At 38.6% G+C, this 15,189-nt stretch overlaps 1 protein-coding gene across 8 annotated transcripts in view; it reads left to right on the top strand.

Annotated features, from left to right (window-relative positions):
• ATRX (ATRX chromatin remodeler) overlaps positions 1 to 15,189 on the top strand; it is an 84,723-nt gene that overhangs the window by 16,391 nt on the left and 53,143 nt on the right. For 5 of the 8 annotated variants that reach the window (XM_054214055.1, XM_054214054.1, XM_054214057.1 and 2 more), the window contains 5 exons: positions 34 to 158; positions 1,362 to 1,481; positions 7,956 to 8,065; positions 10,267 to 10,334; positions 11,274 to 14,188. In XM_054214055.1, coding sequence (XP_054070030.1) covers positions 34 to 158; positions 1,362 to 1,481; positions 7,956 to 8,065; positions 10,267 to 10,334; positions 11,274 to 14,188 — 3,338 coding nt within the window. Of the gene's footprint in view, positions 1 to 33; positions 159 to 1,361; positions 1,482 to 7,955; positions 8,066 to 10,266; positions 10,335 to 11,273; positions 14,189 to 15,189 lie in introns of those variants that run through there. The other 3 variants (XM_054214056.1, XM_054214059.1, XM_054214060.1) reach the window with 3 other exon arrangements.

Below are 15,189 nucleotides of genomic sequence, written 5' to 3'. Positions count from 1 at the left end.
CATGGTGTGATTTTTTTTTTTCTGTTTATGCAGGAAACCTACAGTTGTAACAAAATATGTTGGATCAGATGATGAACAAATCTTAGATGAAACTGTAAATGAAGATATTTCAAATGAAAACTCAGAAAATGATGTTGATATGAAAAGCTTGCCTAAAGGTAGTTCATGTCTGTCTATGTTTCTGAATTCAGCAAATTAGCCAAGATTTTGATGCAGCATAAATAATTAAGTAGAATGCATGGGTGCACAAACACACACACAAACACCCTGTGTGCGTGCATTTGAAAGAGGAAACCAAGCACACTTAGTTTTGCACCCAGCATACTTTAATCTGTGGGTACACCAGGGTGTGCTGGTGGCTTAATTTCAAATGTCTATTGACAGCAGTATAAAACCAACATGAAACAGGGGAAACAATTTATTTCTGTTTCTTTAGGAGTCTCAAACTCTGTCACTTTCAGGTCTTACTTAGTTTATTGTTCTGTTTGAGATTATTAACAATTAGATCAACAGAAGCAAAACTAAATCTCGGAGGTTATCTATTTTTAAGTACCCGTTTTAAAATAGTTAATACTATAGGCCTACATCTCGCGCTTCTTAACTATAGTGTGAGTTTGATTAATCTCTTCCATTTCTTACCTGTGAAAGTCAAAGGAAAAACTGGAGGGACTGCTGCTGCTTACTGCATGAGTAGCAGTATTTAAAGCAGTCACTTTAAAATTATTTTATCAGAATCTTAGATTATTTCCAGTGTCCTCACAACAAAAGTATTAAAACTGATCTCTTAAGTAGGAAAGATGGTTTTTCACCCACATAATTTTGATTAGTACTCTTCAAATAAAGTAAATTTCTGAATTTTGTTAAAGACAAAGCAGGTTTTATTCTGTTGCTTTTTCGTGAAATGACTTCAAATGAGAAAAACTGAATAGAAAGGGGGAAAGAGAAAAGAGCAGTTAATCTAAGGCTTTTACTAGATTTAAGTGACCTAACCAAAGTTCTTTATCTGTAGCATTGCACTGCAAATTCCTGTACAACACACACCCAGCAGTATGACAGTCCTGTTCTGCATGTACCTCATCAGGGCAAAGAGAGCAGAATTTGCTCCTCAGAGCCCGTTCAGTCTTTGGCTTTTGTCCTACAGCTGCAAAACAGACGTAGTTTGAAGTGTGTGGTGGTGGTTTGGGGTTTCACTTTTGTTTCTTTTTTTCTGTGAACGTCTGTGCATTCAAAACTTTGTTGAGTTTTAGTCACCAGATTGCACTATTTTTTTTAAGGTACTAGGTTGGCTGTTATTTAAACAGGACTTTCGCACTTCATTTGGATGTGTAATGGTTTCCAATTTCTAAATAAAATTATTCTAGGTACAGTGGTTGTACAGCCTGAGCCAGTGCTGAATGAAGACAAAGATGATTTTAAAGGGCCTGAATTTAGAAGCAGAAATACCGTTAAAATGAAACCTGAAGCTCCCAAAAAGCGTGGAGGTAAATACAATTTAAAACATTTATTAAAACGTGTTTAAATTGTTGCTCATGACCACATTTGGTACATCTAAAAATTTTTTGTATTTCTAATAAATTATCCTAAAAATACCTCCACTCTTCTGGCTTTTTCTTCATTAAGGATTCTAGCTCGCTGAAATTAGCCTCCACTGCTGTGCCTGCAATGCAGCAGTGAAAGCTAAGATTAGTTCTCATTAAACTACTTATTTTCAGTAGCTATAGGATGCATCATTAGGTACTCCATATGGACCCTTCGTGCTTTGTATTTAGAACAGTTGCCTGGTTGCTATCAGGTGTTACAGGTATTCCTTTTTTAAGGAGTTACATTGGAACACCATTGATACAGGAACATCCACTGACTCACCAAGAAAGCAACCATGTTTGAGCAGAGATATGTATAGGCGTATATCAATCAGTAAGCTAACAAGAAACCTAAAACCTCTAACAACTCAAAAACTTTTTTTATTTTGTTTTTAAATTGTGGGAAATTCCCTACCAGTGGGCCCTTCTAAGGAAGGATATCTTTGAAAAGCTGCTGTGCCAGCTAGTTTTCCGTATCTGCTGCTAAAACTGAGGAGAAGTTAGGTAGATAACAGTGATAACAAAAACTCATCCCATTTGATTCCAAAGAGTAAAGGAGAGGGAGGATTATGTATAAAGTAGCCAATAAGAAGGTAGATATTTTTAACGCTGCTAGCAATATCTTAGTTCACACACCTACAGCGCTACCCAGGGCATTCAGACAAACAGCTCTTGTACACACTATTCATTCTTCCCATTGTATCATTTGAGATCCTTGCTGTGTTTTAAAGTGTTATTATAATTTAATAAGTGCTATTTCTCCATCTGTGGTTGAAGGGGAGTGAAATGGACTGTGTGGAAATGTGCTTGTGCATACATATGGGCTCATGCATGACTTTAATCGCATTTTGAGAACTGACATTTTCTCTAAATTATTAATCTTTGAAAGTTAGTTTGTTCTCTTCGTGCAAAATGTCCTGTTCAGCCTATAGGAATGCTTTTTTCCATTTGTGTTTAGAACAATTTTACAAGAGGTCCAACGGAAATCTTCAGGTGTATAGTGTTAAAAGGAAAGGACACTTCTGCTTGAGCTTTGTGGCCTGTGTCTGCATCCCCAGTACAATTCGTATGACCTGCTGTTCCAGATTTTTTTTCTCCATTCCTAGAGAATTTGCGGGCCTTCCTTTGGGCTGGTTACTTGTGTACTGGTGCCTGACATAAGATAATAATTTTGGAAGGGACATCAGGAGTTTGAAGCCATACCTTTGTCCAGGGCAAGCTCAGCTATGTCTGTATCACTGCTGATAGTCTCTGACTTGATTTTAAAGCTATCCAGTACATGAGTTAAGCTGCTGTCAACTTTCAGGGAAATGGCATAGGTATTGCCTGCAGCTGTGTTGTCCCCATTTCCAGACCAGGAAAGGTGTCCAGGTACAAGTGACGTGACCACAGTCTTCCTCAAGAGCAGCCAGATTAGGGATGTATGAAACCAGTTTTGTTTTGTGACCTGCACAGAAGAGACAGTGCAGATCCATTTATTCTACATCTGCATGCAGCAAGTCTAGTTACGTGAAGTGGCACTTACCTTTCTCTTGCCACTAGAACGAGGTGCCAAGCCTGTGCACATAGGAAGTTAAGCACGCAGTATGCGTAACAAACAGGGGGAGCTTGAAGCCATGATGCACCAGGAAAACTACGACATAGTGACTATCACAGAAACGTGGTGGGATGCCTCACACGACTGGAGTGCCACAATCAATGGCTACAAGCTCTTTAGGAGGGACAGACGGGAAAGGAGAGATGGTGCAGTGGCCCTGTATGTTAGAGAATGCTATGAGAGCTCAGAAATCAAGTATACTGATGGTGGGGTGGAGAGTGTTTGGATTAGGTTAAGGGCTGATAAAGCTGATATCGCTGTGGGAGTCTGCTATAGACCTCCCAACCAAAGCAGTGAGGCGGATGAAGCTTCCTATAAGCAGCCGGGGGAAATCCCGCTGTCCCTTGCCGTTGTTCTTGTGGGGGACTTTAACCTCCTGGATATCTGCTGGGAATACAACACAGCTGAGAGGGAACAATCCAGGAGGTTCCTGGAATGTGTGGAAGATAACTTCCTCACACAGCTGGTAAGTGAGCCGATGAGGGAAGGTGCCTTCCTGGACCTGCTTCTTGTGAACAGGGAAGAACTTGTGGGGGAAGTAAAGGTTGGTGGCCATCTAGGGCACAGTGATCATGAGATGATCGAATTTCTGATTCTTGGAGAAACAAGGAGAGGTGTTAGTAAAACTGCCACTTTAGACTTCCGGAGGGCAAACTTTGACCTGTTCAGAAGACTGCTGGACAAAATCCCTTGAGAGGCTGCCTTGAAGGATATAGGAGCCCAGGAAGGCTGGACATACTTCAAGAGAGAAGTCTTAAAGGCACAGGAGGAGGCTGTCCCCGTGTGCCGAAAAACAAGTAGGCGGGGAAGGAGATCAGCCTGGCTAAATAGGGACCTTTGGCTGGACCTCAAGAACAAAAGGAGAGTCTATGACCTTTGGAAGAGGGGGCAGTCTTCTCATGAAGACTATAAGGATATAGCGAAGCTATGCAGGGAGAAAATCAGGAGAGCCAAAGTGTAGCTAGAGCTCAACCTAACTACAGCTGTTAAGGATAACAAAAAATGTTTCTATAAATTCATTAACAACAAAAGGAGGATTAGGGAAAATCTCGCTCCCTTATTGGATGCAGAGGGAAACATAGTCACAAAGGATGAGGAAAAGGCTGAGGTGCTCAATGCCTACTTTGCCTCAGTCTTTAGCAGTGGAACTAGCTGTTCCCTGGGCACCCAGCCTCCTGAGCTAGGAGACAGGGAGGGGAAGCTGAACGAGGTCATGACGATTAAAGGGGAAGTGATCAGTGACCTGCTAGGCCGCTTGGATGCACGCAAGTCTATGGGACCGGATGGGTTACATCCAAGAGTGCTGAAGGAGTTGGCAGACATGCTCGCCAAGCCACTTTCCATTATCTACCTGAAGTCACGGCTAACTGGGGAGGTCCCAGTGGACTGGAGGGTAGCAAATGTAGCGCCCGTCTACAAAAAAGGCATAAAGGTGGATCCAGGAAACGATAGGCCTGTCAGTCTGACCTCGGTAGCAGGGAAGGTCATGGAGCAGATCATCTTGAGTGCCATTACAAGTCATATAATGGACAAGCAGGGGATCAGGCCTAGTCAGCATGGGTTTATGAAAGGCAGGTCCTGCCTGACGAACCTGATCTCCTTCTATGACAAGATGACCCGATTATTGGATGAGGGAAAGGCTGTGGACATTGTCTACCTAGACTTTCGAAAAGCATTTGACACTGTTCCACATAGAATTCTCATGGAAAAAGTGGCAGCTCATGGCCTGGATGAGCATACGATCTGCTGGATCAAGCACTGGCTGGATGGGCGGTCCCAAAGAGAGGTGGTCAATGGAGTTAAATCCAGCTGGGAGCCTCTCACAAGTGGCGTCCCTCAGGGCTCAGTGTTGGGACCATTTCTGTTGAACATCTTTATTGATGACCTTGATAAGGACATAGAGTGTAGCATCAGCAAGTTTGCAGATGACACGAAGCTAAGCATGAGTGTTCATCTACATGAGGATAGGGAGGCTCTACAGAGAGACTTGGATAGATTGGACCGATGGGCCAATGCTAATGGAACGTGCTTCAACAAGGCCAAGTACCGGGTCCTGCACTTGGGCCACAGCAACCCCATGCATCGCTACAGGCTTGGGGAAGTGTGGCTGGAGAGCTGCCTGGCAGAAAAGGACCTGGGGGTTCTAACTGACAAGCGGCTGAACACGAGCCAGCAGTGTGCCCAGGTGGCCAAGAAAGCCAATGGCATCCTAGCTTGTATTAGAAATAGTGTGACCAGCAGAAGTAGGGAGGTGATTGTCCCCCTGTACTCAGCACTGGTGAGGCCGCACCTTGAGTATTGTGTCCAGTTCTGGGCACCTCAGTATGAGAGAGATATCGAGGTGCTGGAGCGAGTGCAGAGGAGGGCAACGAAGCTGGTGAAGGGCCTGGAGAATAAATCTCATGAGGAGCGATTGAAGGAGCTGGGACTGTTTAGTTTGAGGAAGAGGAGGCTGAGGGGAGACCTCATGGCTCTCTACAACTACTTGAAAGGACACTGTAGAGAGGTTGGTGCTGGTCTCTTCTCACAGGTAATTAGCGACAGAACAAGAGGGAATGGGTTCAAGCTGCAGCAGGGTAGGTTTAGGCTGGACGTTAGGCAAAAATTCTTCCCAGAAAGAGTGGTCAGACACTGGAATAGGCTGCCCAGGGAGGTGGTGGAGTCACCATCCCTGAATGTGTTTAAGACTCGTGTAGCTGTGGTGTTAAGGGATACGGTGTAGGGGAGAACTTTGTAGAGTGGAGATGATGGTTGGACTCAATGATCCCAAGGGTCTTTTCCAACCTAAATGATTCTACGATTACTGGTTTAAGCAGGTAAGCGTGTAGTCCCAGTTACTTGAGATCCTGAATTCTATGCATAGTGCAGGTAAATAAATAATGAAACAAAAGATGCCATATATTGTTCTTTATGGGAGTGCATCTTTGCATTTTTTTTAGGAGTTATATGTCCTGTTTATATTAGAAATAGCAGTAGTAATAGAACTCTTGCCTTTCTAGCATCCAGATGCTATTATCCAAGACTCTAAGAGGCATTGTATCAGGCCTTATTTTCAAGTTTTGTGTCTGCAGAGTGGTTATGGTTATATTTTTGCTAATAAACTCATAGTTAGGAATGTCTTCAAAGTAAGTATTAATGAATTAGTAGTTGTTTAATTTCTTTGGATCTTCATCATTTGTAGGAGTAACATGGTTTACAAAGATTTGCCTGATAAATTATCTTTTTTTTTTTTCTGGTGCCAACTTGCAGATTTTAGGAAAGAGGCAGTAGTGCTTCCCCTTAAAGTCATAGAGAAGGGGAAAGCGGCTTGGGACTTCACAGTGAATAGCGTGTTCTCCCTCAGTTGGCTATTACTCTCTGTTATTCTTACGCCCATTTAAGGGCTGTGATGTTTGACAAAGCCTGGGTAGGCTTCTGTACTGCTTGGTATAATAGAATGGGGTACTCTTTTCCAAGTAGTACAATACTATGGATGTGTTTACTAAACATTTGAGCTTTTCTGGGGGACGTAAGAGTGCTTTGCAAGTCCACGAGCTCCGCAGTACATGCGATCATGCATGCATTGAATTTGAAGACAACAAATCTTGTATTAAAAATTTCAGATGTGCTATTTTCACTGAATTGTAGGGGTGTATTAGTTGTTTTTACTGGCCTGTAGGCTATGTGAGATTGTGCTTTAATAGCACATTGGTAGTACCATGTATTGTATCTTGAGAATGTTCATCCAGTTCCTTAAGATTGTGTTGTTGGTGCTTGCTTTTAATTCTGTGGTAGTCATTACTTTAAAAAAAAATAAAATATATGTCTGTACTCAGACTGTTACCATTAAATTAACCATTTGAATTCACTTCCTTATACTGCTTAGTGAACATGACAGCAAAAGACAAGTCACAGTTAAGTGATCCCATATCAAACCTCTATCTGCTTGATCCCAAATTAAGGTTTTGAAAGTGTGTGAACTGAGCGTATGAGATTTCACAAATGAATTTCCTTTTTCTTGAAAGCATCACTGCTGTTGAAAACAAAATGTTCTCATGGTATTAATTAGTCAGTTTAAGAACCTGGCACATAGCAAGCCTCCCAACCCCAAGTTCATCACCTTTCAAAGTGAATTGCGGGATTGACATTAATGAAACGCTTCCTCAACCAAAATAGGGACAGCAGCAGAGTGGTACACAAACCGTGGGAGCAATCAGCAAGATCCTGAGAACATACATATTATAGCAAAATTGTAGTTTCAAAAAAAACCAACAAACCCTACCATCAGGAAGGGAACAAAAAGTGAAAAAAGATTTCTTCAGGCACTATTACAAGGATTTCATACATCTTCTGTAACGGCTTCCCATATTTTTCTTTGAGAAGCTAAAACTGTATGTGAAAGAAATAATACAAACATGAATTAAAATGGTATAAAATAACAAAGATTAAATGAGGTTGTGCAGAATATCAGGGCTGCTTTGAAAGATTTTTAGTGATGACACTTTATTTAGGTGTGTTCTCCTGAGGTGACCAATTTATCTGAATTAAATCTCTCAAAGGAAAAAAATTGTCTCATGGCCCCGAGGGTACTATAGAACTTAGAGGAAGATTCTTTCAGTCTTTAAGTGGTGAGTGGTTACAGAAAGATTTCTTTAATGCTGGGTGGTAAAGTAATAAAGGCATATGAAAAACCTAATAGGCCAAAAGATTGTAAGAAAATGAAATAGGTATATACAGATTTTTTTAAAAAAATATATAAATGAAAACAATTAATATGTGGTTTATAATCCTCTCTATAGAGGAAGGACTACATGGAATTGTAAGCTGTACAGCTTGTGGGCAACAGGTGAACCATTTTCAAAAGGATTCGATCTATAGACATCCTACACTGAAAGTTCTTATTTGTAAGGTATGTGGTAAACAGTTCTACAGTTTGTGCTGTTTGGTTTTGTTTGAAATGTCATATTGGTGGGATTTTTGTGGGAGTAGTTCTTGTTTATTAGCCAATAAACTTTTCAGTCATTAACTGTTGAGAATAAGGAAACTAAAAGCAGAAAACAAAAAGTAAAGCTTACAAATTTATATTACAGTTTACAAATTTATATTATTTCTTTCTTATACCCCAGTTAAACTCATTGTGGTTTCTTTATAATTTATTTTTACAGATTTATGCTAGATTTATGCTATTTAATGCTATAATTTTAGTGAATTTTTTGTGTTAAGTGATCGGTCTGAAATTTCTGGCTACTCATAATGTATTATAAGAGCAGATTCAACTCTGGATCTCCTGTTAAAGCATTGTATGTAAAACAACGGTGGAATAAGAAGCAGAAAAGTAGCTTCAAAACCATCTCAGTTTCACTTGTGTACAGCTCCTTGACTATTATAATTTGTGGCAGCCTCTGTAATGATGGTCTAGTCCATAACCCAAAACCAGCATCTAGGTCTTCAGCTACATGGTTTCATGGTGCCTTCAGTTAGGCCTTAATCTGCCTGCAATGGGAAGAGGTGGGGAGCAGGGGAGGAAGGAAACATCCCTTCCCCCTGTTTTGGAGACCTCTCTTAATTTTCAAAGAGATGTAGAGATACTTCTCCTGCATATCTCTGTAGCTGTAGAGATTCTGTATTTATAAAGGCATCTCTAAAGATAGAGAGATACAGATCTGTGTTACAATGCAAAATTTGCATTCCCGTTCTCTTCCCTCCTCCTGCTTCCCCCCCAGTTCCAAATTAATGTTACATATTCAGCGGACATACTGTCTCAGGCATGTCTGTCTAGTCTGATGTTCTGGCTCATTCCTCTTATTCATTCTGTCTTGTTTCTTTTATAAAACATGCTTTAGAAAAATTAGCTTACAAGACAACTGTTTTCAGTCTTCGTGGGAGTCCTAACTCTTGTTCCTAGACGTGGAAATCCTTAACGTGCAGCTGTACATATTCTTGCAATGCATTGCAAGAATATCTGGTTCATTTTTGAAAATTGTTTAGGGTGTTGGATTCAATAGCAGTTCTTGACTGCGAGGTCTGCTAGCTAATTGTGTCACTTGTTGTTTCCTGTAAATTTTCTGTTTCTGTACTTAATTGAACATGGCATTATGTTAATGTGAGAGAGAGGAACGGAAGTCCCTGATCTGCATACTCCATGTCTTCCATGACTTTCTGTGCCTAGTTTTTCCCTTATTTTTCTTCTGCTTAGGTAAACAGTCGCAGACTTGGGAAGTTGTTTTCCTTTGACTATAAATGTTCCCTCACATGTCTAAACATCAGTTTTTACTGTGGGTTTTTTTTTCCTGATTGTTATTGTTTAGTTGAACACGTGTATAACTGTTCCAGATAAAGAGGCATCATTATTTTAAATTCAGGTGCTGAAGCCTCTTCTGGATTCTGAATTCACTGATTGAGCTAAAAGGACAGAATTTAGCTAAGAGCTTGTATTAATCCCGATTCAAAGTAGAGCTTCCAAGCCCTGGAAAACTTTCTTTACTAGCAGCTGGGAAAAAGCCCCACACCTTCAAAATTTGGTTATAGAATTCAGCAACTGAAGCCACTCCTACTACTAGCTGAGTTGTGGGGGTTTTTTTCTTAGCATTACCAATTTTTCAATGAAAATGCCTTGTTTGCATCTGGAAATTGAAGCCTTAGATGTTAACATCAGGATAGATGATGAAGACCTTTTTATTTAAAGTCGTACGGGATTGATTGCTAACATAAGGAGCATACAGCTGAAAATTGTAAATTATGTATGATTAATTGTGTCGGGGAATATGTGGTGTTGATTTACATAGGAAATAGATGGAAAAAACTTTCATATTTGAAGAGAAACATTCAGTTGATGTTTCAAAATATGTAAATACGCATCTGTCAAACAAAAGCTTATTTAATTTTCAAATAAACCTTGAGCTATCTAAATAGGAAGTCATGGTTCAGGACCTGTTGTATCTATGGAAGATGTTTTTTAGACTAATACAAACATAAAAAGATTAGAGTGCTGGAGACCTTGCAGCTGATGCTTTTAATGGCTTGCTTCTAATACATGCTGAAATTACATGAACTACTGAAATCCAGCAGAGATTTAATAAAAAATTCCTTGTCCTATCTCTTTCTTCACAGACTTGTTACAAGTATTACATGAGCGATGACATTAGCCGTGATTCAGATGGGATGGATGAACAGTGTAGGTAAGTGTACAAAAACTGAAATAACACCCGCAGGTCTTCTGTTTTGGGTGTGGGTTTTTTTTTTTTCTTGCAATAATGAAATTATTGACAGATAAAGACCAGTACGTAATAGCTTAGTCAACAATTGTTTCTCGCAAAGAAATGCTCAGCCTGAGGGTTTTTGTAAATATTTGATTGTTATTTTAGTAATTAACAGGAAAGCATTTTATAAAGAAATCCAATAGTAAACACTTGTAAGATGTCACATTTTTAACTAAATAGCATGGCACCTTACAAATACTTTAAAGGTGAGGTTAGAATCTGACATTCTAAACCTTGTGAGCAACAAAAACTTACTTTTCCAGATGCATCTCCCACTTTTGAAATACTAAAGTACTTCTCTGTTAAATATCTAGATATGTAATCCAGTCAAAATTGTGCGGTCAGTGATGCCTATGAGTTTACTTGTCATCTGCTTTTCGGCTTTTCGTCAAAGACTATGCAATCTAGACATAGAACAAAACCCATATTTTTCTTTTTTTATATGTGCCTGCAGTAGTAATATACCAGTTAAAGCTAGAAAGACTTAAGCTAATCCATTTTGCAGTAAAATAAAATATTTTTTTAAAGTTCTCAGAAGAAACATGGAAAATAAAATTCAATTAATTTTTTTCTCTTACTTAAAATCGGTGCTGAAATTGTGTTAGGGTATTACTGGTCATTTCAGTTTTGTGAATTGTTAATCTAAGATCTTAATTTTTCTGACTTTCCAGTTCAGTCAATTGAGTGCTCTTCAGTCATGCTTTTAATTATGTTTTCAAATAATGGATATCTGTTTATCACCTGAATTTTTAAAACGCAAATTCTTTATCAAATAGTGAAAAATATGTAAATTTCTCAAACTTGTCACCTGGTTGATACGCAGATAAGACACTTAACGTTTCTTATGTCTGATTTCAGGTGGTGTGCTGAAGGTGGAAACTTGATTTGCTGTGACTTTTGCCATAACGCCTTCTGTAAAAAGTGCATTTTGCGCAACCTGGGTCGAAAGGAGCTATCGACTATACTGGATGAAAATAACCAGTGGCACTGCTATATTTGCCATCCAGAGCCTTTGTTGGACTTGGTCACTGCATGTGACAGTGTCTTTGAAAATTTAGAACAGTTACTACAACAAAACAAAAAAAAGATAAAAGTTGACAGTGAAAAAAGTAAAATATATGACCATACAGTCAAGTTTTCTCCAAAGAGAAATAATTCAAATTGTAATGGTGAAGAAAAAAAACTAGATGATTCATATTCAGGTTCACTAACATATTCTTATAAAGCCCTAATGGTGCCAAAAGACTTGCTTAAGAAAACAAAAAAGCTGGTTGAAACTACAGCGAATCTGAATTCTAGCTTTGTAAGCTTTTTGAAAAATGTTACAGAAAATGTAGAAATAAACCCAACTGTGCAACTTTGTCAGTTAAAAGCTTTTAAATCTGTGTTGAGTGACATGAAAAAAGCTCATCTAGCACTAGAAGAAGGTCTGAACCTGGAGATTCAAGCTTTGAATGTTAAAAACAAAGAGAAAAATACCAAAGAGAAAAAAACTGATGTTAGATCAGAAAAAAATGAGGTGAAAAAAGATGAAGGAAAGGAACATGTGGCATTAAAAGAGGATGACACTGTAAAGACACAGAAAAAAGCTGTATCAGAACGGCCTGAGAGCGAGCCCATGGATCAAAGTGTTCCAACAATGGAGCAAACAGATAAGAAGTGTACTTCTGGTGAAGATAAAAGGTCTGGCAGAAACGAAGAGCCTCAGTATAAACCTAATAGTACAGAGGCTTTAGACATGGATATAGTGTCCATTCCCTCATCTGTTCCTGAAGATATTTTTGAGACTCTAGAATCTGCTATGGAGATTCAGATTACATCAGATGAGACAGACAATGGAAATCCAGGAACAGATCACGAGACTTTAAATTCCAATACAAAATTGAACACTCTTATGAAAGATACCAAAGGTGGTACTAAGTTAAAGTCATCGGCTAAAGGAACAAAAGAGTTGATTGTAAAATTGACTCCTGTTTCCCTTTCACGGTCAACAGTTAAAGCTGGAGATCAAGAAGGCAATCTAGAGAAGGGAAGTAAGGATGCTGATGTAGTACCTAGAGCAGAAAAATGTGATTCTGTAAAACAAAATCATAATGCTGGCAGTGAACTTTCCACGGAGAACGAAACTGTCTCACTTGCAGAGGAGTCTGATCTCAGGAGATCACCACGTGTGAAGACCACACCTCTAAGGCGCCAAGCAGACATCAGTCCTTTAACATCAAATTCAGAAGAAGACAGCAATGACACATGTAATGAAAAATGTAAGAGGAAATCATCAAGACAGACAAGGAGGAAGAATGATAAAAGAAATTCATCTAACAGTATTGTTGATGGTCCTAGCCCTAATAAACTTTCTAAATCAAAAAAGCCATATGTATTAGATAATAGCTCAGATTCTGAAGAAATGCCGGCTGTTCTTAAAGAAGTAGCTATGATGAGTCGCAGTTCTTCAGATATTGATAGTAATAGTGAAGCACTAACAAATGATCAGAAGACTTTAAATTTTCTAAAGAATTCACCAGTAAAGGATGAAAATGGAAAACGAAAAAGGAAAAGTTCCAGTTCTGGCTCAGATTTAGATGCTAAAAGAGGCAAATCAGCTAAAAATTCCACTACTGCTAAAAAGAAACGACAAAACTATTCAGATTCTTCAAACTATGATTCTGAGTTAGAAAAAGAAATAAAAATTCTGAGTAAAATTGAGTCTGCAAAAAGAGCGAAGAAAAAATGCTCACGAAAAGATGATAGTTATGATTCTTCTGAAGAAGAGCAGAGGAAAAAAGTAAGCAGTAAGAGAAAGAAAGATTTGAGGAAACAAAGAGATAAATCTTCTGAAGATGATGATGCTGAAAAGCCTTCCCCAGAGAAGGAGATTAATCATTCTTCTAAAGATAAAAAAATTGGTAAGGGGTCAGCTGCTAAGGAAAGGACAAACAGAGACTTAAAAGAAAAAACAGTAAAGGGAAAGCACAATGAGTCTTCTGATGTTGAGAAGTCTTCACTGGAGAAAGAGGAGAATTGTCCTAAAGGTGAAAAGCTAACTGAAGTTAAGAAGGGCAAGGATTTGAAAAAGAAAAAGGTACAGGAAGATTCTTCGTCAGAGAGTACTGAGAAATCTGCAAAGAAAGAGCATGATTTTGATTCTTCAAAAGACAGATTCAAGGATAAAAAAGGATCAGAAAACAAAACAAAGAAATCTGAAAAACCGAAAAAGAAAAGTTACAAGAAAGAACAAGAAGATTCCTCTTCTGATGTTGAAAAGTTACCTCCAGAGAAAGGAAGTAGCAATTCTTCTGAAAATGACAAAACTAAAAATGAACCAGTGCTTCAAGAAAAGCAAAGGAGGAATTTGAGAGAGAGAGTATCTAAAAGAGTACAGCTTGATTTACCCTCTGATGCTGAGAAATCTCCCCTAAAAGAGGAGAGTTTTTCTAAAGATGCTGTGCGGAGTCAAAAACAAACTGAAACTAAAGAAAAGAAAAAAATAAGTCACAAAAAGAAAATGTCCAAGAAAGAACAGAACGACTCATTGTCCTCTTCTGATGAGGAGTCTTATGAAGACAGTAAGAAGAAGATTAAAAGAGGATCATTGAAAGAAAGTAAGAAGGGTAACTTAAAAAAGAAGGTGGTTTCCACTTCCTCTTCCTCATCTGATAAGGAAGAAAATTATGAACAGAATTCAACAGGTGATGGAAGCAGCGATGAGCAGAAAATTATGCCGGTGACCGAAAACTTAATGCTGTCTGCTGGTACAGGATTTTGTCAGTCATCAGGTGTGCAAAAGATGTTCACCTACACATATTATTAATATAATAATGGAGGAAGTTTGTAAGACTTGTGTAATAATAATCTAGAAGTGAGAATATTCATAAGCAGGTGTAATTACACATTTAAACAGTTGGAGCCAGTTATGTTTTCTGATACTAATTTGGAAGCACCCATTGCAATTTGTGCAGCTTGTCACTTGTAGGGAAGAAAGGATGTGACTGGAAATGGAGAGGCTTAAGAAGTCTGTAATTCCAGCAGGTGTTTCCTTGCAGCACAGCTTTCAAAAGCCTGTTCCTCTTTTGGCTGCCCAGGCACTATTTAGCAGAAGCTGGTTTTAAGCAGTAGGCATGTAGTGATCTCAAATTCGTTAGCTTGTGGTTATGCACTAGAGATGACTCTGAAGACTTGTGGCATTGTAGTATACAATTTAAAAATCAAGTGCCTCAAGATCCTTGTGCCTTATGAGACTTATGAGCTTTAGAGCAGCTGGTGTCAGTTAACAGAAATCTGTCACTGCTTATTGTATTTGTAGCAGGTTTAATAGTAATAATTATTTTTCTTGCCAAGATAGAACTACCTCATCAGTGTCTTATATCTTTAGGAAATTAGAAAGAAATTCAGAACTGCTGAATTTGAACACTTGGTCTTAAAGAACTTTAAAAGGGACAGTAGTTCTCACATTACATGGACAGTACACATTTTTAATAAATGGATTTTCAACTAGAAAAAATGAAATCTATTTGCTGTAACAGGTAAATTGTTTCCTATTTGTTTGCTTCTAATGATGTTTCATAGAACTTTCTGTACATTGACTGCACCGTAACTGTTGGCTCGGATACAGTAGTTTGCAAAGCTGCAACTAAACAAAAAATGAATAAAATCATTTTATTCACAAATGAATAAAATAGCAATATGTTTATGAAGATAGCAGAAGGGACATAGTTGCATTTTGGCTTTCCCGAAAAGCCCTTGTAGGCAGACACTAAGTGCAAAATGAGATGATTGA

The sequence above is a fragment of the Rissa tridactyla genome, chromosome 9 (assembly GCF_028500815.1).
Source record: "Rissa tridactyla isolate bRisTri1 chromosome 9, bRisTri1.patW.cur.20221130, whole genome shotgun sequence".
NCBI lineage: Eukaryota > Metazoa > Chordata > Aves > Charadriiformes > Laridae > Rissa > Rissa tridactyla.
The sequence above is the reverse complement of the archived record's forward strand: the minus strand, read 5'-3'. Positions and strand labels throughout refer to the sequence as shown.